Source organism: Thunnus albacares, chromosome 3 (genome assembly GCF_914725855.1).
Source record: "Thunnus albacares chromosome 3, fThuAlb1.1, whole genome shotgun sequence".
Classification (NCBI taxonomy): Eukaryota; Metazoa; Chordata; class Actinopteri; order Scombriformes; family Scombridae; genus Thunnus; species Thunnus albacares.
The window spans coordinates 33,165,639-33,192,065 of record NC_058108.1 but is presented as its reverse complement, the minus strand read 5'-3'; the positions used below and the strand labels follow the sequence as shown (position 1 = coordinate 33,192,065).

General features: G+C 38.7%; 1 protein-coding gene across 2 annotated transcripts; it reads left to right on the top strand.

The window, feature by feature from the left end:
• Window positions 1–2,792: 2,792 nt before the first annotated feature.
• LOC122973036 (hsp70-Hsp90 organizing protein 3-like) lies at window positions 2,793–26,427 on the top strand. Of its 2 annotated transcripts, XM_044340483.1 has the most exons (16): window positions 2,793–3,020; window positions 14,784–14,866; window positions 15,284–15,364; window positions 16,813–16,872; window positions 17,007–17,180; window positions 18,937–19,065; window positions 19,268–19,313; window positions 20,729–20,819; window positions 20,971–21,112; window positions 21,569–21,673; window positions 22,323–22,410; window positions 23,006–23,039; window positions 23,485–23,559; window positions 24,340–24,442; window positions 24,616–24,755; window positions 25,726–26,427. In XM_044340483.1, exons 1-16 carry the CDS (start codon window positions 2,975–2,977, stop codon window positions 25,850–25,852), a joined length of 1,524 nt encoding a protein of 507 aa, XP_044196418.1. In that variant the 5' UTR covers window positions 2,793–2,974; the 3' UTR covers window positions 25,853–26,427. The 2 variants fall into 2 exon arrangements, with proteins under 2 accessions (XP_044196418.1, XP_044196419.1); XM_044340484.1 differs by lacking the exon at window positions 25,726–26,427 and having other exon boundaries at window positions 24,566–24,656.

Here is a 26,427-nt window from a genome sequence, read left to right as displayed (position 1 = left end):
CCTGTGTTTCATTAAGTCCATAAGGTTCAATAGTATTCAATTCATAAATCCAAAATGTCTCCCTTCTTAAGAGCTCGTTAATCAAGTTACCATCTCTTGGATTGGGTCGCACTTTGTCAATGCTGATAAATTTGAGGGATGTAGCCGACCCATAGTTTTTCTCCTTGTAGTATCTAGCAATGGCATAATCCATATTACCATTTCTAATGGCAGCCTTATGTTCAGCAACTCTTAGTTTGAGATGATGCTTTGTTTGGCCTACATATATTAGGCCACATGGGCATTTCAAGGTGTTTATGACATGTGCAGAGAGACAGTTAATGAATTCTTTTATGTCATATTTCTTTCCTGTATGAGGGTGATCAAATGTCTTGGTATCAAATGTGTTTGAACATTGTGCACATTTTCCACGTCTATAATTTCCATACACTTGTTGAGAAAGCCGATTAGTTTGTGTAGGTTCCTTATACATAGAACTGACAACAGTATCTCTGACATTTCTGCCTCTTTTGAAGCAGAAACGAGGTCTAGAGGATGACAAATGATTTAAACTAGGGTCACATTCTAGGATTTTCCAGTGTTTGTTTATAATCTGTTTGACTTGCATAGATAGCCGTACAATATTCAGAAACAAAAGTTACTCTGTTTTCAATGTGTTTAGGGGGAGGATATAATAATACTTCCCTATCCACATTGTTAGCTCCTGATATATATTAATTAGATATATACAGCATATCCTATGCATGTATTTGTGTGTGTGTGTGTGTGTGTGTGTGTGTGTGTGTGTGTGTGTGTGTGTGTGTGTGTGTGTGTGTGTGTGTGAGAGAGAGAGACAGAGAGAAAGGGAGAGAGAGAGTGAATGTGAGTGATGATAAAGGGTTTATGTTTAGGGAAGGATGAAGGGGTACAGTAGCCATATTGAAATGAATCCCCAGTAATGTTATGGATGGTGTGTGTGTGTGTGTGTGTGTGTGTGTGTGTGTGTGTGTGTGTGTGTGTGTGTGAATGCATGCATGTGTTGTGTGTGTCTAGGTCATTCACTGGCCCTAAGGTTATGTTATGTTGAATTACAGAGTTGAACTTGTTAAAGTAAATGTTCCTTATTTCATTGAATGGTTTACATTGCAGGAGGAAGCACATCTCTGTCTCAGCCTCACCTGTCAAACACTGACCACATATTCTGTTTTCTTTTGGTTGCCGTGTTTTTTTTTGTGTCGTTTCGATAGCCATTCATTGCATTTGCGGTCACTGAGCTTGTACTGTCTCTGCTTTCTATCTTTGATCCATCACTTCACTCCTCATGCCAAAACCTAACCAACCTGACCAACCTAACCGACCTAACCAACCTGACCAACAACGGCAACGAGTAGCCAATCAGAGGCAGAGCAGGGCGGATCTTTGCGGAATGCAGGTGGAGGGAAAAAATAAGGTGATGTTATTTCTTCAGCAGGAAAAGGAAATAGAAACCACATAAATAAAACAAATCAAAACACACACACACACAAATATCCAATGGCATCACTTCTTAACAACAACAAATCGATGTTGTTTATATACCAATGTAGATATTACCTTCTATATTACAGGCAAAGCTGGCTTCTGTTGAAACTCCTCACTCCACTGTGACATACAGCACAATATTACCACCCAGTGGACAAGGGTGTCAGCCTACATTCCTTGTGCAGTTTTTTTGCAATTCAGGATGGTTTTCTCCACCCACAAATATTCATTCCATCCAGGACAGAGACCACTGCTTTCCAGTTAGGCCAAGTTGCCAGGAAACACCAGATGGCTGAACAGTCTGCCGGTGTCAGGATATTTCTCATTTCTTTGCGAGGCTGGTCCCAAGAGATCTCAAAAATGAAACAAAGCTACAGTATACTGTGAAACTATTGTTGCAGATGAAGAACGTTTTAAAAAAAAGGCAAGATTGTATTTGAAAAGGTGCTCCACATGCACATATAGAGGCAATTCAAGTTCTTTACATGAGGCAAAAAATGCATTTGAACAACATTTAAAAACACAATGAAGGCTTTATTTTGCAGGTCCCTTTATTTTCTGGTGATTTCCTAATATTTTCCTAGATTCCTTTCCATTTCCGGGAATTTCCTACCTATGACTTTGGTTTTTGTTGCGTTTATAAGTAATTTTTTCATTTCCAGAAGAAATTTCCTTGAAATAAGTGCTTCCTTTGAACACATTTTTTCCTGTGGCACTGAGCTGACCTAATTAATTAATTAATTCCAATGAATTTGAAGCAATTAGTCAGTGCAGAAAGGGCTCAACTCAGCATGCAAAGGCGTAAAATGTGTCCACCGGATAGTATGTAGAATTTAGTGGCATCTAGGATTTGGCAAAAATGGGATTTAATATTAATAAGTATATTTTGATCAATGTATAATCACCTGAAAAAAAGAATTGTGTTTTGGTATGATGGGCTTTTTGGAAGAGAATCCGCTCCCTATGGGCTCATTCTAAGGTAATGAAAAAACTATTTTTATTTCAGGTGATTATACACTAATTAAAACATACTTATGAATATTAAATTCCTTTTTTGCCAAGTCCTAGATGTTACTAAATCTTACACACTGCAACTTAAACTTTAATGGAAAAACCATATCAGACACAAATTATTATTCAAAGTAGAGTATTTTATATACATCTTAAAACATGGATCTTTAACGTCAAGCCTGTCGTGCTTTTATTTTGAAGATTGTGACCGGAAGTCTTCAAATTCTGCCCACATCGTTTTATTGTGAATACCGGAAGCAGTATTAGTCGTAACAGCGGTTAGCTCGACAGTGACGGTGACTAGACAGTCGGAGGAGGATCAACGGGCGATATTTCTCAGTAACCGGGAGCTTCACCGGGGAGTCGTCAGCGTCAAACGAAGATTATAAACATATCGTTGTTTTGTTTGATAGTTTAAATTTAATTCACAGTATGTGCTGATAATGTTGGACGTTAAAACCCGATGAAGTTCACCAGAGATATCCGCCGGCTGCTCGGTTTGGGAGGCGGTGAGTCAAACTGCCAGTCAGCCGTTAACTACTTTTCATTTTTCTTTCAGATAAGTTGGTGACACAGGTTTGTCTCTGCGGAGTTTAACTTGCTGTGATTTAGCATAATCACTCTGGCTGTGAAAACACTAATGACTATAAACCATGCTGCAAAAAACCCCCCAAAACAAATAAAATAATTGCCACTAAATAACATTTGACAAAAATACTTTAAAAATGGCCAACAAAGGCTAACAGTTACAGCAAGTAACGTTAACTACAGTAACTTATATTGAGCTTAAATGTTATCTTCAGAGTTTCCAACTTTAGGCTAAGTTATTTGCCAGTTATTATGCCAATTACCTCTAAATATTGGCCCTTTAAAAAGAAAAAAAAATGAGTTGAATGTTAATTAGCTTCATATACAATTTTCAATATTTGCTGCGTAGTCGTATTTTTAGGACAAGGGAAGAAAAGGCTGATTGAATGTCAGACTTTATTTATTTATTTATTTTTAATATGAAGTGGCTAGCAAATTTTGGGTGAGAATGAATATGTTGTTTTCTGTAAAAGCCACTTTTTAACTGCAACATACAGTATTTTACTTTAGAAGTTGACACCAGTGCTAGCTGTAACGTTAGCTTTGAGCTCACTAAAGCAGCATTAAGTGAAAGAAATGGGACTTTCTGAAACTTTCACCAGTGGTTTTTGACCAAAAGACCAAAGAGGAAGCCCCCGCCCCCCCGAAAAAACCCTGACATTACCGCTACTATTGTTGCTGTTGTTGGACTTAGCATGCCTGATTAGAAAAAAAACACCATTTAAAGGTCATTTGGGGTCAGTTAGTACAGGTGTTTTGTTGTAGTATGTTTCATAATCCATTTGTACTTCTCTTTACCTTAACCTGAACCCAACCTTACCATAATTATCAGTATCAACATGTGACTGGGAACCTCAGATTTTGCTGAAAGCTCTGACATAATTGACTTGGATATATCTGACTTGATAATACAGACGTGGCTGAAAGGGTTTATCTTCCATCCAATATGAGCAATAAAGCAGCCTTCTTAACTCTAACCCAGTCTTACTACAACCAAATCATAATCTAGTGTTAACCTGAATGAAACCCTAACTCAGATCATTTCAGGACACACAAGTTAATAGAAGACAATGATCGAAGGCTAGACTGCAGGCATTTGTTAGCCATCTGCTCACTTTATTGGATTCTCTTCATAAGTTTAGACTTTACTTTTATCCAATAAACTTAAATGGCAAACCAAAACTCTCAGAACTTAGAAACACACAAAAAGCAAGAAATGCATATATAAAAATGTGTTGTGACATTGCAGTCACACTTATTCTGTGATTGTGGAAGCAACAGTTTGCACATTTTAACCTTTAATTTTGCAGCATTTTGAGTTTTCGGTACTTTTATTGTGCTTTGGGAAGTTTTGCATTTTAATACTTGCAGCGTATTAAATTGATCAGAGCTAAGTTATGTTGGAGTTTAATATGTCGGTATGTTGGCGGGTCATTAACCAAAAATATTTGACTGGCAAATGAGTTGTGCACTAACCCCATAAGAATGTACAGAAACTGGTTTGACCACTGTACTGTATTTTTAAGTCTCTTATATGGTCAACCCTGATGACAAATAAGTTTGGCATTCATGTAATGAACTCTCAAATGTTTTTAATACTTAAAATCCATTACATGTGTCACAGAAACACGTACAGCTAAGCATTTCAGGAAAGACACTTCAGATGTGATGAAAGCTTTTAATAGCTACTTTATCTGAAAACAGTGATTTCGTAAATGACTTTTCCTGCTGTGTTTTACAGTGGAGGTGGGCCACCTTCCCCCTAAATAAACACCACTGTCATTGATATCATAAAAATGATACACACATTTATAAGATAAAACATTAATGTTTAGGGAAAAAAAAAAAAAAAGCAGAGAGGTCTCTTTTCACCCAGAAAATACCACATGTATAAGAAGTGTGGGCTATTGTTCGTGAACTACCAAACTATTTCCTGGGGGAAGCCCTGGAGGAAACCACCCTCACTCAACCTTTCCCCGTGAAACTAAATGGAATAAGCAGAATGTCCTGAATAGTAGTAATAGTTAGATTTTGATGTAAGCTAGGATCAATCGCAGAAACTGCTTCTAAGCTGTGAAAACATTAAAACAGTTTGTCCAGTTTTTGAAATCAGAATCCTTCTCTGGTTAATGAGCGTAATTGTGACATTATTCATATCCACATTAACTCTTATTTTAAATACTAACCGTTGCGCATGGATTATTCATTAGAGACCACAAATTATTAAATCGTGTGCACAAATTAATTTTTTTTTTTCTCCACGACACCTTCCACACTCTGTATGAATCTTTCTATTCAAATTATTAAGAGACACCTTGAAGCCAAACAACACTCCTTTCACTGACAGAAGCCTATAAATCTATTTAGCTTTAGCAAAATCATGAAAAAATGGATTATTTCTTACTTATAAGCAGGGTAATGTACAGGACTCAAGTCATTAGTCATTAGAAGTAAGGATTAACTTGGTGTTTAATGGAAGTTCTCATCACAGTTAATCAATGTCCTCCAAAAAAGTTGCCGCTCCTCAAACAAACTTGAAAATGTAAACAGCAGCATCCATAAGAAATACAAATCTTGAGCTTCGGTGTGTGCAGTTTAGTTTCTCTTTAGACAAAACGCCTACATCCTAAACACACACTTCTCTTCCTGTCATTTACTCTCAGACATGAATGATTTTTAGTCCAAATATGTCGTAGTTCACATTCATCCTACTCCTTGTCCTTAGACTGTCTCAACCTGGTACGTCATGCTTCTCTATTTGCTCTCACTTCTGCACACTTCTTCACTGCATCTAACAGTCTTCATCAGCAGATGGAGTTTGGGTTTTTCCTTCACAAAACAACAGTTACAAATTCCAATTGTTGTGTATTTATCATGCTAATTAAATTTTTTTGACAACCGATGGGAAATTAACTTAACATTCTCCTCCGAGTGCGTGGAGTTAGGTCTGCAGACCATGAGATGTGGTTGAAAGCTAGCAGGCAGACCTTGAGTCATATAAAGTGAATCAGAAACATACAACTGGTAAACGGACGTTGGCAGACGTCAGGTGACCTCATGTGATCTCACTGCAGTGGAAGATTTTAGGGTGTTTTGTCTCTTTTGTCTTGTTTTAATAGAGAGCAGTTTCTGTTGATGAGTCAGAGGGAGAGGAACTTTAGTTTGGACCTGCGTACTCTTATGTGTGTGTGTGTGTGTGTGTGTGTGTTTCTGTGCCTTTGGGTGTGTCTGTCTGTCTGTCTAGTGTGATTTGTTTGCGGTGCGGGCCAAAGTAGTTGGGTTTGAGTTCACCACATGAGACGCCCATTAGTCTTGATCTTCCTCTTCCTTGAAATAATTTAGTTAATGAGAGAGACAGAGGCAACCACACACCCTTTTAATATGAATCATTTTGCTGAAGTCTTTATTAAAAAAAAAAATCTAATTACCTTTTGTTTGTTTTTTTTGTCCATATGTGCATAGTTAGCATTTTAAAGCAAGATAGAGGTAGTTTGGGAAGACACAGTTAGCAACAAGTGAGCATATGAATTACAGATATATGCACTCGTACTTGATAAAATCATCTGTCAGGGTGCATGTCATTTATATCATAATTCTGATATGCATTGTGACATAATGCATTTTCTGGAAAATCAATTCATAAACAATTAATGAATAAAAAGTCTGTTTTTAGCAAATCCAGCATATTAAGATACAGAAAGTGTAAAAGAATCCAATATTGCCATAAAGCCACCCTGATTATTGATTTACAGCATTGCCTTAATAAAGGAATAGCTACCATGACAGAAACAGTATGACAAACCCTGTAAACTGTGAGTGAATATATCTTCACAGTACACAGTGTGTTGTTATATCGCCCACACTTGAAGCTTGACCTTTAAATGGAAACTAATGTTTGTGTTTCAGTTGATCACAATTGAACAGCGGAGGCCAGTTTTACACGCGCACAGATGTCAATGCAGCCTCAGAATTATACAGTCTGAAAGTATTAAAGAGCCTTAAATCAAATATATGAAAATTAAGGCCTTAAATTGGCGTTATAAAGACCCTCGCTTGTATGAAATATTTTCTTTTATCAGTTCAGCAATTTAACAGTCAGGTCTCAAATAGTGACGAGGCCTTTATTGGAGACACGTCAGGGTTTCCCACAGTGTTTTATAGAGAAGGTGCGGAACAAAGAGCACCTCCACTAACACAATAAAACATGAAATACACTTTTATGAAATATAACATGAACCTTCAAGGGAGAAACGGCAGGAAAAAAACTGATAATACAAAGAGGATTTGCTTGAAGACAGAAGGTCAGACAAGTCTGTATAGTTGTGTTTTTCCTCTCTACACTAGTGTATTTCTAAAATGAAATGTTCTACTACATCATAAGATAAAGAATAACATCAGCGAAAAAAATCCTGGAGGAAATCCAGGAGCATATTGTCAGAAACAAACCTTTATTTCTAATTTCCCTCTTGTTTTAGACGATCACAGTTTAGTAAGAAGCCTCTCTGTCGTCTGAAACGCTCCCGTTTACTGTTACTCCTGTTTGTTTTTAAAGTTAAAACGTCCTCCATCTTTCTCACACATACACCCCCCCCCCCCCCCCCCCCCCCCCCCCCCCCCCCCCCCCCCCCACCCCAGCGGTCCGGGAGGCCTAATTCCTTCACTTTCCTGGAAGATCTAGTACTTAACAGAATAATACTGAGAAAAACGAAAAGGTAGAATCAGTCTGAATAACGCAAACAGTGTGTGAGAACGGTACTTGTGTTAATAAGATAAACACTGACAGAGCGGTGAGTGCTGCATGACTCTGTTGTGTGGTTTTCATTCAGGACCAGGATTTATTATGTTTTATTATATTATATAGCTGATGTATTATTGATTTATTACTGACCACTTTTATTTGAGAATAATTTGCTTTTAAACACTGACTGGATGGTTTTAATGTCAACTTTAGTGGACCTATGTGTCATTGAAACACTTCCTATATCACATCACTAATGAAAGAGTATATTTACATGACTTAGAAGTTATTTGTGTTGCCATAATCCTGAATATTCAACACTATAAAACTCTTTTTTTTTTTTTAAGGTTTTCTCTCCCATGTTGCAGTACAACACCAGTCCTGAATTCCCCATTTCGCCCAAACTCCCAGCACATAAACAAAAAGACTAATTTGAAAACACTGATGTTGAGAGAGTAGCATGTGTGTGTGTGTCAACATGGGTGTGTGTTTGACAGAGGGGAGGAAACTGCCAAGGCCACCCTGTCCGGCAGCCTTGAGAACCAGATTTCATCACAGGTGGTTTTCACATCGAACAGTAACACATGGTTTGTTATACTGAAAATTTTTCCACCCTCAACATTTTTTGTAGTTGAAGTAAAAAAGCAGATTTTTTTTTTTTTTTTTTTTACTATAAAGTCAGATGCAACCCATTGCTTTTATTAAAACCCAATATGTGGCAGTACTGAAGAAAACTACGCAAGTCTGTTGACATTTTGCCGAGTGTGCATAAGTTCACGCACAAATAACTTTTTTTGCTGCATGTGCAAAGCTGGCATGTACTTTTTTTTTTTTTTTTTTTTTGGTTGTCTGTTACGGTTGATGTGAAAGTTTCCATGGTATTTAATCGTCTGAGTAAATATTGTGAACCCGAGCCGAATGAAAACCATCAAGATCTCATTGAATCATGTTGAAACGCTTGATCATCACAGAGAGGTTAAGATAAGTCATCCTCTGACAGCAGTGAGCAGGTCAGCCATTGTGAAATATTTAGGAAGTATCTTTGGCTGTGGTGCAAATATTGTTATGGATAAATTTATGTGACTGTCGGGAATCAAGTTGGAATTTACCATGAGCAGGAAAGTGGAAGGAGCGCGCAGTAGTTGATGTCTTCCTTTATATTCATGTGGCGCTGTTACCATACAGTGACTCACACGGACTCAATCTGGAACTCTTTTACAGTAACTTGACCAAAAAATTGATCCCAAAGCTCTATGACCTCACTTCATGAAGTTACAGAGTGAATAGTAATAAGGAGAGAATCCGGAGGGGAAAAAAATGAACATAATAAAATAAACATTGGACTGAAATTGTAGACTCGAAGATGTTTTGTCACTTATCCAAGAGGTTCTGCTGACTACTGTACAGCCCTCTTATACTGGCTGTACACACAAACATTCCAGCATTTAAATTCATGTGAATAACATAAGTGCGACTACTAGACAGCTTAAAAATCCTGTATGTCCACGTTAATAGTGTTGAACAACCGGAATTGAGATCCAGGTATTGTCTTGCCAAGATCTGCTCCTGTTTTATGGGAAACATCTCTGCAGGAACCAATCACTTTAGGCATGTGTCTGCAGGCAACAGGATATGCTGAAAGATAAAGAAGTTGGCATGGATAAGTCAGCAGTGTGTGTGTGTGTTTTTTCTCCATAACAATAGTGTACTTGTAAAAGGAAATGTTGCTCTACAACAACGTAAGATAAAGAATGACATCAGAGCATTTGAATAAACAATATGATTAATTATCAAACTTAATTTATGACAAGAATTTCAGGAAATTCTGAGGATTCAGTAGTATATTCCCAGGAAGTACTCATTTCTAAAATCACCTTCAACCCTACTTTGCACACTCAGTCAGGTGTTTTCACTCTATTACGTGATTAGACCTCCTCTCAGGACGGTGTGAGTGCAGACAGAATGATTGACGTCCCCATCGGTCTCCTCACTGTTCTGCTTTGCTGCTGCAACTTAAATCATCATTTTTTTTCCCAGATGTTAAAGCTACAAACTTGTCATAAGCAATTTTCATACTAGTAATTTTAGACAGAATACTGTCTGCGTTCACTTAGGCTGCATTCATTTGTCAGAGGGGGCGATTTCTGCCTCTCATCAGTGCTTTTGCTATTAAATGTCAGCTGTGCTAAAAAGCACGATCCATAAAACAGCAACCAGGCTGCCTTCCTGTAACTGATCTTATGCGGTGTGGATGTGTTTCAGTTACAAACCTACAGTATAATGTTGCATTGTCTAAATGTTGACGGATGTGTTAATCCCTCGCAAACACCCTCCCTCGTTCCCTCGGCTGTTATTCCTCCTTTCCGCTTGCCTTGTGGTCTCGCTGTGAGTCAGGTGGTGTCGTAGCTCTTAAGGCAGTTCGGTTTTCTGCTCACTCTCAAAGTTTCTTTAGGGACGAGCTATTCCTGGACAGAGTTTTCTGGCCTTGCCTTTCATCCGTCAACATCTTGTGTTCGAGGGAAAAGAATGTTGGCCCGAGACCCCTTCGTACATTCCCTCAAACTTTTTTTTTTTTTTTTATCTGACATTTATCCAGAACGTGCAACCATCGCTGTATCAGCAGTTTTATTTCATAAAAAAAAAAAACTGTAGCTTTGCTGATGAAAGAAAGCCTTTGTACTTGTTACCCTCAACAAGTGGTGAGGTTGTGGTTATGACAAAAATAATAATCCTGACCACCGTGATCATTAATATGTTTTTTTTTGGTATCAGCATGTTTTACAGCTTATGTATATTTTTATTTCTTTAGTGCACAGACACAGCAGCTAATCTTACTGTGTGATTATGTACTAAACGTAGTTACGGCCTAAATTATTGCCACCTACGTTGGCACACAGCTGCGAGATGTAACAGAACCTGTATTTCAATGTCATCTGGTTTTAAGTATCACTCCAATACATGCAGTCAGTTGTGATAAACAATTGTCTAGCACCTGTAGAATAATCAGCAGATGAACTTGAGCAGCATGGATGAGCAGTGATGGGAAAAGGGAACCCCATACTGGAAACCCATAAAGTTTGACTGATAATTATCAGTTATTTCTGGTAATTGCAGTGCAGAAACCCACAGCGATGAGCATTCAGCACCAAAGATGGAGACAAACTCAATGAAAGATGAGCTTTTAGACAGATCGTTCCTCTCAACTGCACTTATTAAATAAAATATTTTGTCCCATTGCTACACAGTCTTTTTCAGCTTGTCACACATAATTCAAAAGGTTTGCGAAGCACCAGGATGAAATAGTTAAGGTAATTATGTGGCTACATGCCGGGGATGACTTGGCTGACAAAGGCATCCTTGGCCTCAAGGCTAAACATTTTCCACCTCGTGAGAACAGCGAGTTTCATAGTTTTGTGCAGCTGGCTGATAAGATAAGAATTTTCATGAAGTACAGTTGCTCTCTCCAGCGTGCTCCCTGACTAAACTTCTGACCCGAAGACTCGGTTCCTGGCTGATTCTTTTATGGCCGTGAGGGCAGCAGAACACATGTTTGTTTCCAGACTGTTCTGGAAGCAGCTGAGTGCAGGCCGCCAGAAGCTTATGTGGCAACAATCCAGTTTCACTTCATTGACTAAAAATGACATTCTTATTGAGAAATTGCTTCTTTGTTCTCTGGAACACAAATTCCTGATTAGTTTACTCATACTTGGCTAAAACAAAACATCCAGTCTTTGCATCGGACAAATGTAACTATTATCAGCTAGTGGCAATTTAGCTGTATTAAGTCTTCCTTTTGATAGTACTTCTTTTGATAAGTGCAGCCCAATACTTTGGTTTATGATAAGAATATTTCAGTCAGAAGCTGTCAGTAGGAAGACAGGTTCGTGTTCAAACGTGTTTTCAGGCACACTGATGTCAGCAGTAAACACTAGTAAAAAAATCCACTTATTTAAATCTCTTTAAATAGTTTGCATACTCTATTTTGTTTATTCAGCACATGTCAGCCGTCTCATGAAACACCTCAGAAAACCATTTACAACTCGCTGGTACTTGCCACAGTTTACTTGACTCTGACGCATGTTTCACTGACCCGCACTAGTAACAGCTTTCTGAGATAAACTGTTATTCATTGGTTGTTTAAATAAAGGTTTGCATCCGAGCTTTGACGGTGCAGCCACTTGTATTATTTCTAAAGCTATGAGCAATACTCCCAGCCTGTTCTAAATGAACTGCACACTAAGTGCACAATAACTCAAGTGTTTTGCCTATTTTTTTGTTAAAGTTAATGTAAATAAGTTGTCTTATTGGAGCTTTTTTTTAATTTTCCTACATCAATCCTTTGTAATAAAAAAGGATAACATTATAGCAGACTAAAAGATCATCACTTTCGGCTTTGGCCTAATATATTGTTTGCTTTCTTTGACATTCCCTAAGTGGAATTTTTAAGAAGAAGTATACAAACCACAGCCAGGTTTAGTAGCATTAAATTGGTATGTAAATAGACTATTAACATTTTTAGGCATTGCTCGAGGGATTGCAATGTCTTTTGGTTGGTCCCATTCAATAACTGTTAAGATATTTCTTAACAGTTATTGAATGGGTTGCCATGAAATTGGGTGCAGATGTCCATAGTTCCCAGAGGACGAAACCTATTGACTTTGAGTTTAACTGTAATGAAATGTAGCATATAACAGAATTGACTTGCCTTAGCTGTGGTGATCCTCTGACTTTTTCCTCTCAAAATGTCACTCAATGTCCAATGAAAGATTTAAACATCTACTAGATTGATTTGTGCACATTTTGGTACAGTGGATGAATCCCAATGACTTTGATGCCACCAGCAAGTAGATATTAGTGGTTCAGAGTGAAATGTCTCTACTGGATCCGTCACCATGGAATTTGGTGCAGACATTTGTAGTATTTGTGGACTGATTTATCTATGGAACAGGTTGTTTGGCTAGTGCAGCCGTATTGTAGACTTAGCCTTGTTTCTTTTATCTAATGCCAACTACACCCAGTTTTTGCAATTGATAACATAAGACTCATTGGAGCTTTACAGATTAAGAACACAGGTTATCCCTCAATATACACTGAACCCAACGCTCAGTTTTCTCCAGTCCCTGAGATCTTTTCAGGGGCTGCTGCTCTGCTCTCTGCCACTCTGTGTCTTATACATATCACTTGAAATGAAAAACTACCGGCTGTTTTTGTCTCTTGCTGCTGCTGCTGCTGCTGCTGCTGCTGGTAAGTGATCTGCTTCAGCAAAGTGAGTGCTCATCACTTGTGTCAAATTTTACTACCAACAAAGTGATGACAACCTAGCTGGACTCAACCAAAAGGCTAACTGTTAAATTTGTCAGCTCATATCTTAAAAATAAATGTAATCTCAGTGAGTTAATGAGTTGAAATGGAAACATGAGAGAGTGAAATATTTCTCTGTGGAATATTTCCAGAATGCTTCCGGGTACCTGAGCACTATTTCTGTCCGGAGGCTCTCAGATATTTTTGGCATGGTGACCTCTTCATGTGATATGAGAGGAAGGGAGGAGGATTCCCTCCCTTGTCCACCACACACACACACACACACACACACACACACACACACATTCATCTGGAGCCACATTAACATGCACCAGAAACATTTCTCTCTTTATATCCCAGCGTACAGCGTGTGTGGAGCATAATTGTCTGAAGGATCACTAACCACTTTACTGGATTCCAAGATCTTTGCTTTCTTGACCAATCAGATCGCTGTGTTACTTATTGACACTTCAAAGTTGCCCTTATAACTTGATATTTGTATTTTTTTAAGGAACGGTTCATCACTGGCATCACATGAGACTGAACAGCCAGTTTATGCAGCCAGAAAAATTATATCATGCATTATACAGTAGGTAAAAAACAATTTCCTAGGTGGTAAACAACATAATTCATCATATTTGTGTTTATTTTGCAGCTAAAGAACACTGAGGCTACCTATTCACCATCAGGAAGGATTAAGTCAGAGCCTTGAGCTACGGCTACATGTTAATTAAGTCAAATCCATTTTATTTGCATTATATCTTGTTGCCAACTGATGGCAGATAAAAAAAGATGCCAGGCTACGAGCTAAATACAACTCACATGTTGTCATGTGGTTTAATGCACTTACATATATTCATGTCTCCCAGCTGACTTTGAAGTCTCCTGATAATAATATGTTTAAAACAGGCAGATTTAACTACTACCTACTACCAAACTGTGAACTTTAAGGAGCTCAAGGTGAAATTAAGTAGGAGCTAGTGTTGATTTTGTCATTTTTCATGTATTTCTGTTTAGACTAATGAGGGGTGAAGTTGGTAGAAGTGATTAGTGTCACCTTAAATTTATAGGACGGCATCTTTCTCTCCTTCAAACTGACACTTTTAGTGTTGGGTAGCAGGATAATCGATGCAACATTACTCATCTCTCTCTTTAAAAAACAAAAACTTTGGACTTTTGATGAGATTTGTTGATGATAATAAGACAAAATATAAAATCCAAACGTATCCTTTAAAACATCACTTACACATATAAACTGTCTTAATCTGAATGCTGTGTATGTTGACTCATCTGGCTAAAACTTCTGTGCCAGCTTCTATTCAAATGTACAGTCAAACCCGCTGCTCATAAATGAATGTTTTCATACAGAAGGGGAAACACCAGACTAAATAAAAATTCATTCTCTCCCTCTGCCCTCGGGTCATCCAATCACAAGCTGCCACACCTGTGTTGATTTGCATAGAAAATGTGTCTTGTCAAGCATTTAGTCAACACACACACTCACACACATTTTCTGTCATTCCAGAGATGCATTCAGACAAAACGTACAGTAAATACAATACAAGAGTCTTTCCATGTCATACACTGTGACTCATCACTTAAAGCAAAATGCAATAAACATGTATGTGTGTGTGTGTCTCTGTAGATGGGTCAGGAGAGGAGGACATGGACATTCAGAATGGAGCTCCTGAACCATCAGACAGGAGAAAAGATCAAGACTCATCACAGGTAGACGACCACAGGATAGACACATATATTAACTGGGGAAAGTTTGTACTCACTGTACTCATTATATTGTATTTATGTGTGAAAAATAAGTGGATTACATTAAAAACACATGCAACAAATGAACTCATGGGATACTGTTTTTCAGTTACACATACTTAGATAGATTTATGACATCTAACAAAGCCAATGCTGAAATCCTTAGAGTATCACTAACGACCACAAGATGCTGGCTCTAAAATCTTTGGCAACTTTTCTCTTGACATATAAAGTCAAGGTTTTTTGGCTTAAGCTTAAGCTAAGTGAATGTTCAGGTCAGTCAAGAAGTGACTCCAAACTCTTCTGAAATAAATATGCAGCTGTCAGTTACCTAATTTTTGTGTGTGCGTGTGTGTCTGTGTGTGTGTGTTACTCGTACAGGCCATGCTGAGTGGTGAGGATGGTTTGGATGATGAGAAGAAGACAAGACGGAGAGCAGAGAGGAGGAGAGCCAAAAAGAAAGTGAGTAATAAGAGACCAATTTGACTGACATGACAGTATACTTCATTATCTCCATAATATATCTATAAGCTACAACTACCAAAAAAACAAAACAGCTGTACTAAAGAATTGGTACAAAAAAAAGAAATTAAAGACTAGGTGGGACTAGGACGGCACTTCAAAATACAAATGTACTATGTCTTTATATTGTCACTCTGCACATAAGAGTATCTTTTTTTAAAGCTACTTTCTAGCTGAAGTGTACAGTAGGAATGTGTAGAGATCCCAGTATTTGTATTTGTATCTGTATTTGTTGAGGCAGCAAAAATTATTTGTATCTGTATTTGTATTCGAATAAAAGTGGAAATAAGCTTAAAAGTCCTGTTTTTGTTTTTCTGACACTTTTAATTTTAGAAAATTAAAATGTTTCAATAAGTGCTCATGAATTAACTACCTTACAAAGGAGGTCCCCACATGGGGACTTGAAGTCTCCCAGATCATAGACTACTACGCTGACTACTGAGCTAAAACTTTATTCATCACCTCCTGCAGACAAACCTCTACCTATTTATACACCCATAACACAGAGACAGCACAGCGTGTAATGTGTAGGGAGGAACTTCAAAGGCGATTATTGCTTTGCACTTTTCATTTATTGCCTATTTTTTACAACCTAACTTCCTGGAAAGGAAAAGGGGAACAACAGGTTATGGAGAGTCCCTTGGGACTTACCCCTGATAGATGTAACAGTGGAGCAGAGGAGAGAGACTGAGATAACGATGTAACCGACTTGTAAACTGTTTTTTTTTTCTTCCCAAAAACAAATAATTTTAAAAATATTTGTATGAAACAAATATTTGAATAAAACCAAGTATTTGTACTTTGCCAAATAATGTATTTGTATTCAGGCACACCCCTAGTGTACAGTATGTTGTTTATGCACAGGTGTATCTGACTTATAAATGTGATTTATCTGCTACTTATTTATATATATTGTATTATTGTGTTATATATTTTGAGAAATGTTTAAAGCCAGGAACAACATACAGAACAAACTATTATCCTTACATCAATAACATCAGTATAATCTGCATTTCATTCTCCTGTAAATTGCTCTCAAAAAAAACCCAATAAAATAAAAATGCACTTTATATCATCCATGTTGCTCATGTCTTTGTCGTTTATGATTCCTCTGCTAACTAAAATGAATGCATCTGCCACATTCCTCACACCACCACATTTGTTACCACACCCATGTTTATCCATGTCACCCGTCACCCCACCTGTCGTCACTCCTTTTTCACAGCTGTTACTGCGTCGGCTTCATCTACCGCATCCCTCTTCATAACTGGTTCTGCACCTTTCCACGTTTTTTTATGACACATCTGACTGCACATATATTTCTATATCTGTGTCCATACATATATCTGTACCATCCCACATCCACCATGTCCATGCTCTCCTTTCAGAGGCAGAAAGAACGGAAGAAACTGGAGAGAGAGGAGAGGATGGAGGACGTCTCAGAGCAGGTGAGACCGTGTTTTATCTGAACAATCTTCATATCATGTTAGGAAATACAACATATTCAGCTTAATAACAAAGAGGCAGATGTGACTTCTTGTTTTTCAAGTCAAGGTCAAAATTCGCTTTTAACTTGTACCAGGGAGAGGAAGTGCCTGGAGTGGCGTCAGAGAGCGACAGCGAGGAGGAACTGAAAGCGGAGGAGGAATGGACTGCGGTTCGTCCCAAAAATAAATGCAGCCCTGAATCAGTCCCTGCCTTCATTACGACAGAGAACAAGAGCAACCGCCAGCCGCCCCACAGGACCTCGGAGGAGGTGGGTTGAGGCCAACGCTTGCAGAACCAAAAGTATCCGTTCCCTCAAACTAAAATAAAAGTGTCTAGGGATCTATTATTTTGGCTGGTGAAGCATCAGAGTGACCTGATGGTTTGAAATTTCTCAGATAGCCAAGTATCCTGTTGAGACACTGAATCCCTCTCTGCTAACTCACTGTAAAGTTGGATGTGTACTCCTAGTAAAATGTAATTACTTTAAAATTGGCTCAGGCAAATAATCTGCTGCGGATGCATTTACTGGCAGTACCATATAACAACATGCCACATTTGCTTACGTTCTGAGTATACTTGAACCCAAAGTCACAAAAAGGGTCGTCAAGAAAGTGATTGCCAGTTAAATGCCGTTAGTTCTTACTAAGTAGTACTTGATTGTACATTTCTTTTCCTTTTGTCTTTTATATTTTGAGAGAACAGTACTTAAACTAGGAAACACTTCAGCACTCGTGAATTAGATGCAGAATTATTTAGTAAGAAACGTTTTAGTGCAGACTCAGACTCCAAGGCTCTTGTGATCCAAGGCTGGAGAAAATCATGTCATTGTGAACTGCAGGAGGATGTCTGACTCTGCCGAAATGCACAAACACGTGTTTAACCACCTTTTTAAGCCTCGGCTGCCCAAACGTCAGGTTGGTGTCCTCAGTAGTTCTCGGACCATGGTGTACTTGCACTGCAAGTCTAGTTTTCTTTGGTCTAGTTCAGAATAAAAAGGTTCATTTTGTTTGGTTTGTGTATGTTTGCACTGCCAAGTTATAAGCAGACTAGGTCTTGTAAACAAACAAGACTAGCACTTTACAGCCATGCTTGTAACTCTGTGAAGCTGTACTTTGGCACAATGGTGCTCTGAGCTATATGCTAATGTCAGCATGCTAACATGCTTACCATGACAATGCTAATATGCTACTCTTTAGCAGGTATAATTTACCTCTGGGGACCACAAATGTTTGTATAAAATTTCATGACAACTGATCCAGTAGTTGTTGAGATATTTCATTCTGGACAAAATGTTTGACTGACTGACAGGCCGACATGTCATCATGCAGCCTGGAGTTAAGTGGTTTTAAAATATCTTACTTACCTAACTTGTTTATTTATCAGGGACAATAATTAACATCAATATGATGCAAATTTTCATCTTCAATCACCTTTAGATTTTTGTTCACTGTAAATTTGAAGTGTAAAGTGATCCTCTGAAATTTCAGCAAAATAAAAAAGTGCATCAGTGCTTGTTTCGATTAACTTCCTTTTACTGTAGAATGAGTTAAAGCTGGTATTCTTCAGAAGAAGAACTTCTGCTAAGCATTAATAGATTATCTGGACTCAACATATTTTGTGTTTTTTTGTGTTGCACTCCCCTGCTAAAATTTACCAACATGCTCTGGATGAACACACCCTTTCTTAGAACCATGAGATGACCATGAATGAAGCAAATATACATTCTGAGTATCAGTTTCAGTCTCCTTAAGAAATTAAAGTGTCACGTTTTCCACATACTGTCAATCTTTGCTGTCAGATATCTCTCTGGATTGTTTAAGATTATACAACATACCAAGGCCAACAGGGGCTTACAAAGATTGTAGTGTGGTCCAGAGGTTAGAGACATGTTTTCATGTGCAGTCAAATATCATAATAACAAACTGGTCAGTCACAGACACAGTGTTGACTTACTAATCTCAGAGCAGGTGTGAGAGTAGGTGAGTCTGTTGTTTTACGATTTTGTGTTACTTCCTGTGTCTCAGGAGCCAGAGTGGGATGTCAGCAGTGCATTTGTGGCCAACGCTGCCAGTCACATCAAACTCAAAGGCCTGAAGACCAGAGCACTACAGATCTCAAGAGAGAATAAGGAGAACGAGGCCAGGAGCAGCCAGGTACGCAAACACTCGCTCACACACAGGAGTATACAGCTGTTCCATTTTTACAACCTCCTAACGGTTTTTAGTCGGGATCTGTGAACAATGGAAATGTGATTCTCCAGCATGTCTGATGACACATTAGTTCCTGATGTGGATGAAGATGTGGAAATCAGCATCACTTATACTTCAGTAATGAGACAGCATGTTGTTATTACAGGGGGAAAGCACAGAAGAAATGAAGAGGAGGGGGGAGTCTCTGGCAGGTGAATCTATTTGCTTTCATTTAGATACACCTAGAAGCGCACATGATAAACATCATTACCTAGTTTTAGTGAATTGTGTCCCTCAGGTTCCAACTGTTTTGCACATTTCATTCATCCTTTTCTTTTCATACTAATTTCATCCTTTAATCATAATTGAAATGACTACTTTAGTCACCCTTTTATATTAATACAGTAGCGTGACATTTTATTTTGTTGTGTTAAGTCAAGCTTTTGATGAAGTAGAGAGTTCATTTGGATTAAAAATCAAAGAATAACTTTTAAAGGTATTTTTTTTTACTGATATTACTGCAAATGCAAAGTGTCAAAAGTTTAGTTTAGTACAAAAAATGTACAGCAAGCATGTTTTTGTTTACTTAAAATTATACACTCTACATATTTCATAGGGACTATTTCTTTGGTAGGAAGGAGCGAGGGATGCATTACATCAATGAAAGTCCTCAGGAGTACGGAAGTGCAAATGTGTGTCTGTGGCCCTGTTCACATCTGACATTAAAATGCGTCTTGGGTGAAAAGTGGAAAGCTCCAAGTGCAGGTGTGAATGCACCCAAGATGCACTGAGGACACATTGAGATCCGATCCCTCAGACCACATTCAGAAGCGGTCTGGTCCGCATATGGCCACATTCTTTTAGCAGTGTGTACGCAAAGTTGTCCTGGGCCACAATGAAGGACCGCCTACTCAACTGATGTCCTCTGTGTAAGCGGAAGTACATACTCATTTGTGTGCTAACGGCAAGAAATGAATGACAGTGTGGTGTAGTTGTCGCTGTCTGTCTGTCCGTCTGAGAGGAGAGAAACCTGTTGCGACCATAAATGACAGTAAAATGCTGTAGACACTATGCTTTTTTATGTTATTTATCTAATTTATGTACACTCTTTTTGTTTCAGCTCAGTGAGAGTCTCTCCATTGCATTTTGCTGTCATTTATGGTTGCGCTAGTTTCTCTCCTCTCTGTTTCACCGAGGGTGGGGCTCAGCCCCTCCACACATACACGGAGCAGAGCAGAGCAGAGGAGAGACAGACAGTGAGTGCAATAAAAGCTCTGCGAGTAAAAAGCCAATAGAGTAATGTATTAATGCAACAAACTAATTTCCATTCAGGCCAAACAGTTTTGATTTTGTCCGTGTGCCAAGGTCTTTGTAAACTTCTTTTAATTTCCGGCGGTTAAAAACAACAACACACTTGGTCTTTGCAAACGGAAATGATGTCCGTGTTTATTTGCATATAGAGCGGGGAAGTGAGATCCCATCACAAGTGGTCACTTGAGATGATTGTGGAGATGCATTCTAATGCCAGGTGTGAACTGACGTAGTTGGAGCTGTCCTCTTGTGATTGGATCACCCAGGACGCATGTTAATGCCACGTGTGAACAAGGCCTGTCTGTACCTTCTCCAGTGCAGGGAATTCAAATGTTTGAGCAAGGCCAGTACAGCCAGGCAGTGGACATGTTTACAGAAGCCATCTACTGTGACCCAAAAAATCACAGGTGAGTCAACTTTGAACTCTGACCTCAGCTGGCCCTTCCTCTTCCTCCCAATCATACAATCCCATTTAGTTCTCTTTATCTCTGCCTCTCTCTGTTGTTGAAATAAAGACCTCTGTATATATCTGTATGTCTCTCTCCTCTTGTCTCTCAGGTTCTATGGCAATCGCTCTAGCTGTTATTGCCGTCTGGAACAATACTCCTCTGCACTAACAGATGCTCAGAGGTCCATTCAGCTGGCTCCTGATTGGCCAATGGGATATTGCTATAAGGCTTCTGCTCTGATGTGGTTAAAGGTCAGCACCCACTACACAGCAGACTAAAAAAATTTAAACCAAAAAGTAATTATTTCCATTTTTTAATTCTGTATTTGGACCCACAATGTCTGCTGCCTGCTTGAATATTAAAGGTCCTATATATGGCATTCAGCCCCACCAGACAACTATTTGCTATTTAAAGATATAGTGAAGTCATGACAACCCGAGCAGAGGATGAAGCCACACTCCCTCTGTGTGTGTGTTGTAATCCGACTCTCTCTTTTCTCTCCCTCTCTTTTTTCATACCTTATTGAGTAAACGATGCAGACGTTTGTCTGAGATGCTGGTGCTAGGGTGACATCTAGTGGACTGAATGTCATATATTGAACCTTTAATGGTTAAAGAAAAGTGATAGGATGGCCTCTAACTTTTCACTTTCGTGTGATGTTTCTGTGTGTGTGTGTGTGTGTGTGTGTGTGTGTGTGTGTATTCCAGCGGTACATGGAGGTAGAGAAGGTCATGGAAGACGTGTTGAAGTTAGATCAGCACTGTAAGGAAGCATCCAGTATTCTCTCTGAGTGCCGGATCCTGCAGCTCATGGTGAGCTCGGCTTCCTTCAGAGCTGCTTTCTATATGAAAGCCTGCAGTTAAAAACAGGAGCAGTTCAACGTTGCAGACCCACTTTTTTCATATTTGTCGCTGCTTTGTGTGGGGCGTTGCTCCAGGCGTAGTTAAGTACATTAATCAAAGATTTATGAGGATGGAAAAGCCATTATTAGATTTGATCTGAGCAAATGGAGTTATTAAATCAATATATGAACATCATATCAACTTCATTAATCATGATTTTGGCATTTTCACTTTTTTATAGTTTGACTGTGAATATACAAACAAGAGAGATACTGAGAGATAACATGTATCAAAAGGTCCACTGACTGGAATCAAACCAGTATGTGGGAATGTGTCTCAACCTCAACAACCTGTATGATATGTGTCATAACCACCAGGACACCCCAATGTCAGACTTTTCAGCAACCACAAGTCGCGACAGCCAGTGTTAGACATGTGGGAGGAGAGTTAGCATCTTTGCACATCTTATAAACTGTTCTATGCACACATTTAACCAGCTGGTCAGATCCGAGTCAATTTGTAATTCTAGTCTTGGTTCAGGATATTTTGAAATAACTATAACATACTTCAGCGACTCTTTGAATCTTCATCTTGATTTTCATCTCTCTTTTTACTTTAGGAGTTGGGTTTTGAGGAAGAGCAGAGCAAACTGCTATTAGAGAAGTTCACAACTGTTCAGGCGATCCTCACCTCTCCTGATGCCAAGGGTAAGAGCCAGCTGCAGTACCACTTCTGTCCACACTGGGGCAGCACTGCACTCAGTTACAGTAATACCAGATTTCAGTTCAATCACAGAGACACAGCAGAAAAGCAGAGACACACTGATGCAACTGACAATACTGAAAACAAGAGCTCAGTGTAAGAACACATTTACTACACCGAAGGCTGTAAATTACTAAAACTACATATTAATCTTTATATATTATCATAACATGCTCATAACAGCAAACTACTGGCAATACTCAGTATAAAGATGCACAGTGAAGTGTAATCAATTTACTGGATTAGAGTAGCAATCTATACTCTATACTAAGGTACACATACAGTGTAGACAAATACTTACAATGCATAATAAACCTCAGATGTTTTTTTGAAATGTGTAAACACTCAGCAACCACACCTGGAGCTCTGTTGAAAGTTTATTGATGCGATGTTACAGTTAAAACAATGTCGGTAAATTACTTTAGAAAGCCAGAGAATAACACAGCAGGCCGCAGTGGTGAAATATTGTAATAAATATCATTGCTGCTCTGATTTTATTGTTATAATATGACTCTACTTTTTGTCTCCTCCCACCTGAAGCACTGAAGCATACGCCTCAGCAGGACCAGAGCGGGTAGGTTGAATGACTATAATAAATATAAATAATCACAATCACTTCAAAATGTTTTAGTAATACAGAATATGTTTTGGGGTATAAATGTTATGTATGAACTACAATACTGTATCATGTCAAACATGACACAAACCAATCTTCTATTTTGTATAGGAATACATACATCATCTACTATCTTTCAGTGTAAAATATGTCCACTATGGGTCGTAAAAATGATCATGTAAATGTACACAAATGAACAAATAACTTTTGGTTCTTTGTCTAAAGTATCTGGTGGACAAATACATATTATTATCAATCACTTTCCTCACCTGTGATCTTTGCCCTTCATCATCTGCCCATCCCGTTCACCTTTTTCACTTGTTTTCTATTCTATTTTCTCCTGCTTCCTTTTTCTCTCTCCCTCCTCTTCCTCCTCCTTTCTACCTCCGCCTCTGTGTTCCAGGAGCTGTCGCTCTCTGTGGGTTGGAAACATTACAGTGGAAGTGTCCGAGAAAAACCTCTTGGATCTTTTCAAAACGTAAAAATACTTTGTGTGTGTGTGTGTGTGTGTGTGTGTGTGTGTGTGAGGACAAATTAGATCTGTAAACAGCATTTTATAGACGAGGTGTATGAGTTCAATCATTAGGAGTAGTTAATAACAAATGAAGGCAGTAAGCTAGAGCCTGTACTGCAATCATTCAGAACAGGTACTAATAAAGCAGCATTTTAAGACATCTGAATCTGCATGAAGCTTCACAGGTAGGTAAACTTAAGTAATAAAAACTAGACACAGTGTAATAAGACATAGTGCTATCAGTCAAAACCACTATTAAATTCATACAATTGTTTTATATCTGCAAATATATCAGCTTTGTGAGTTTCTGGTTTTTATTGTTCTGTATTGGGCATTTAATGCCTTTATTAGATAGTGCCAGTAGTGAGATGACAAGAAATGAGAGAGAGAGAGATGTAACAAAGGTCTTAAACCCTAAGCCTTGGAGGCTCCACTATTGTGCACTTTTAAGTAGAAAGTGTTAGAAGCCATCGTCGTCACAGCAGTAAAAGTACAATAGATGTAGCAGTAGCACCTGTAGATAGGAGCTTCGATATAGTAGTTAAAGTAGCACGAGGAGTAGCACCAGCGCTACTAGTAGTAATAGTGTCACCACTAGAACAAGGGTTACTGCATTACTGTAGTTATAGTAATTGCATTACATTAATTGTCAGTGCTGGATGTGAAGCACAATGTCATTTTGGTTGCAGATCTGTCCACAATGCTTTGCTGTAGGTTAGATGCTCTGTGTTTCCATGGTTGCAGGTATGGTGAGATAGAGAGCATCAGAGTTCTTCATGAGCGCTTCTGTGCCTTCATCAACTTCAGAAACGCCAACATGGCTGCCAAGGCACTGGAGAAGCTGCAGGTGGGTGATTGGCAGGCGTAAACGAATCTCGACTCTTTTCATCATCTAGAATGTCACAGAATGTTAAAAGCACAGCTTTGAGTTGTGGTAATGAGCCATCATCCTGTTCTCTTGCCTCTTCAGACATGACATGATGTTAAGTTTGATCACCTGTGCTGTGTCCTCCTGTCCAGGGGGTGGAGCTGGGCGGCAATAAGCTGGTGATGAGGTACCCAGACCGGTGGATCCAGCGGACCATGCCCTCCTTACAAAGGACCACTACTGGCCTGAGCTCCAGTGCTGCAGGAACACAGCAGAACTCAGCTGCCACAGGGTACTGAGCAACTCATCAGTGTATCTGTGTTGTCCTTTTTTCACTGCAGATGTAAACTCAGAACGGTTCCTTATAAAATCAAGTAACATCTGTAAGTTGTTTTAGGGTTTAGTTTAGTCAGCATTAAACCTGCAGTGTGGAACTTTAACATATAGATGAACATAGATGAGTTCAAACAATGCTGATTAAGCCTATCAACGCCAGATAAATCTTTCTGTATTTCACAGTATACAGAGTTTTTAAATGTTGATGGAATAGGCTATGGTGGAGCCTATGATGTAAGCACTGTTGACATGATGTCAACAGTGTTTTTGTAATTAATCCTACTGCCAGAAGGGGGAGACAAAGTCCTGCACTCAAGCTTTAAGTTTAGGTTAAAGTTAGGGTAAGAATTAATGTTAGACATGTCAGTGTGATAGTTTAGGTTAGGATTTGGGTTTTGATGATAACTATCTATCATCCCAAGATATATACAGTTTAAAATTAAATACAACTGTTGATATTCTTAAAAAATAAAGGCTGTTTTACTCCTTTAAGAAAGCAGTGAAAAAGATAATCTAGATAATGGACAATAAATTAAAGGCAGAAATTAAAGGCTACACCTGTGCATTTGCACTATGGGTTAATTCCTGCAGAACAAGTTTCATTATGCTGATGTCTCAAATGGAAACGGACAGAGAAAAGATCCAACCCAGTTCCTTAGTGCTTGTTCAGCCTCCAGTCTACATACTCCACTGGATGAGAGATCTACATCTCTCAGCTATCAGAGACCACACTGATGCAGCGCTTTGAAAACATAAAATCCCAGTATCATCCTTTTAACACAGAAGTGAAAACCCAGCCTAGTGAATTTTCTTTAAGGCCTCCTATGTTACTTTCCACACACCCTGTGTCCCATTATTTACCCACATGTGTGTTTTTATGTGGATAATGTGATGCAGGATCCTCTGCTCTGGTTCTGTCCATGCAGGTCCAGACGGAGGGTGGCTACGAATGGAGACGAGTGCTTCTACTGGCGGACCACAGGGTGTGACTATGGCGTCAAGTGCCGCTTCAAACACATACCTGACCAGCAAGGTCGAGACAAGAAACCATGACAATCATGTCTAGCAACCGCAGCACCAAGGCGCTTTAAATGAAGATTTACAAAGAAAAAGGAAAGGAGGGAGAGTGGAGGAGAGAGGAGAGCAGAGGACGAGACGACAATCCGCCGGAGAACACTGACAACTGAATCTGTCTGTGTGAGAGAGTCAGATATAATATGAATGTGTTGTATGTATGAAAGTTAGTGGTTGTTCCTCTGAAATGTTGAGGAAGCATTCAGAGCCCAACCTCAGGAGGTTGCATAAAGAATAAATCTGCGTGATACTGCAGAACATCTACTGTAAGGAGGTCCAATGAATTTAATTTATTGTAAGCATCACTTTGAAACTCTGATGAACTCCTGGTTTCTGAACTCTGCATTGTTTGAAGGATGTCCGCTGTCATCAAAATGATTTACGTGGACAAATATGTTTGGTTGAATTGTACTGGAAACTCTTGTGTATCTCCTGTGTTGGATTGCTATACATGTTAAATGAAGTTATTTTGATATATTTAAAATAAGATGAAACATTTTTGCATTGAAAATTTGCACAAAACTATCAATGAAACCCACATTAAAAATGTTTTC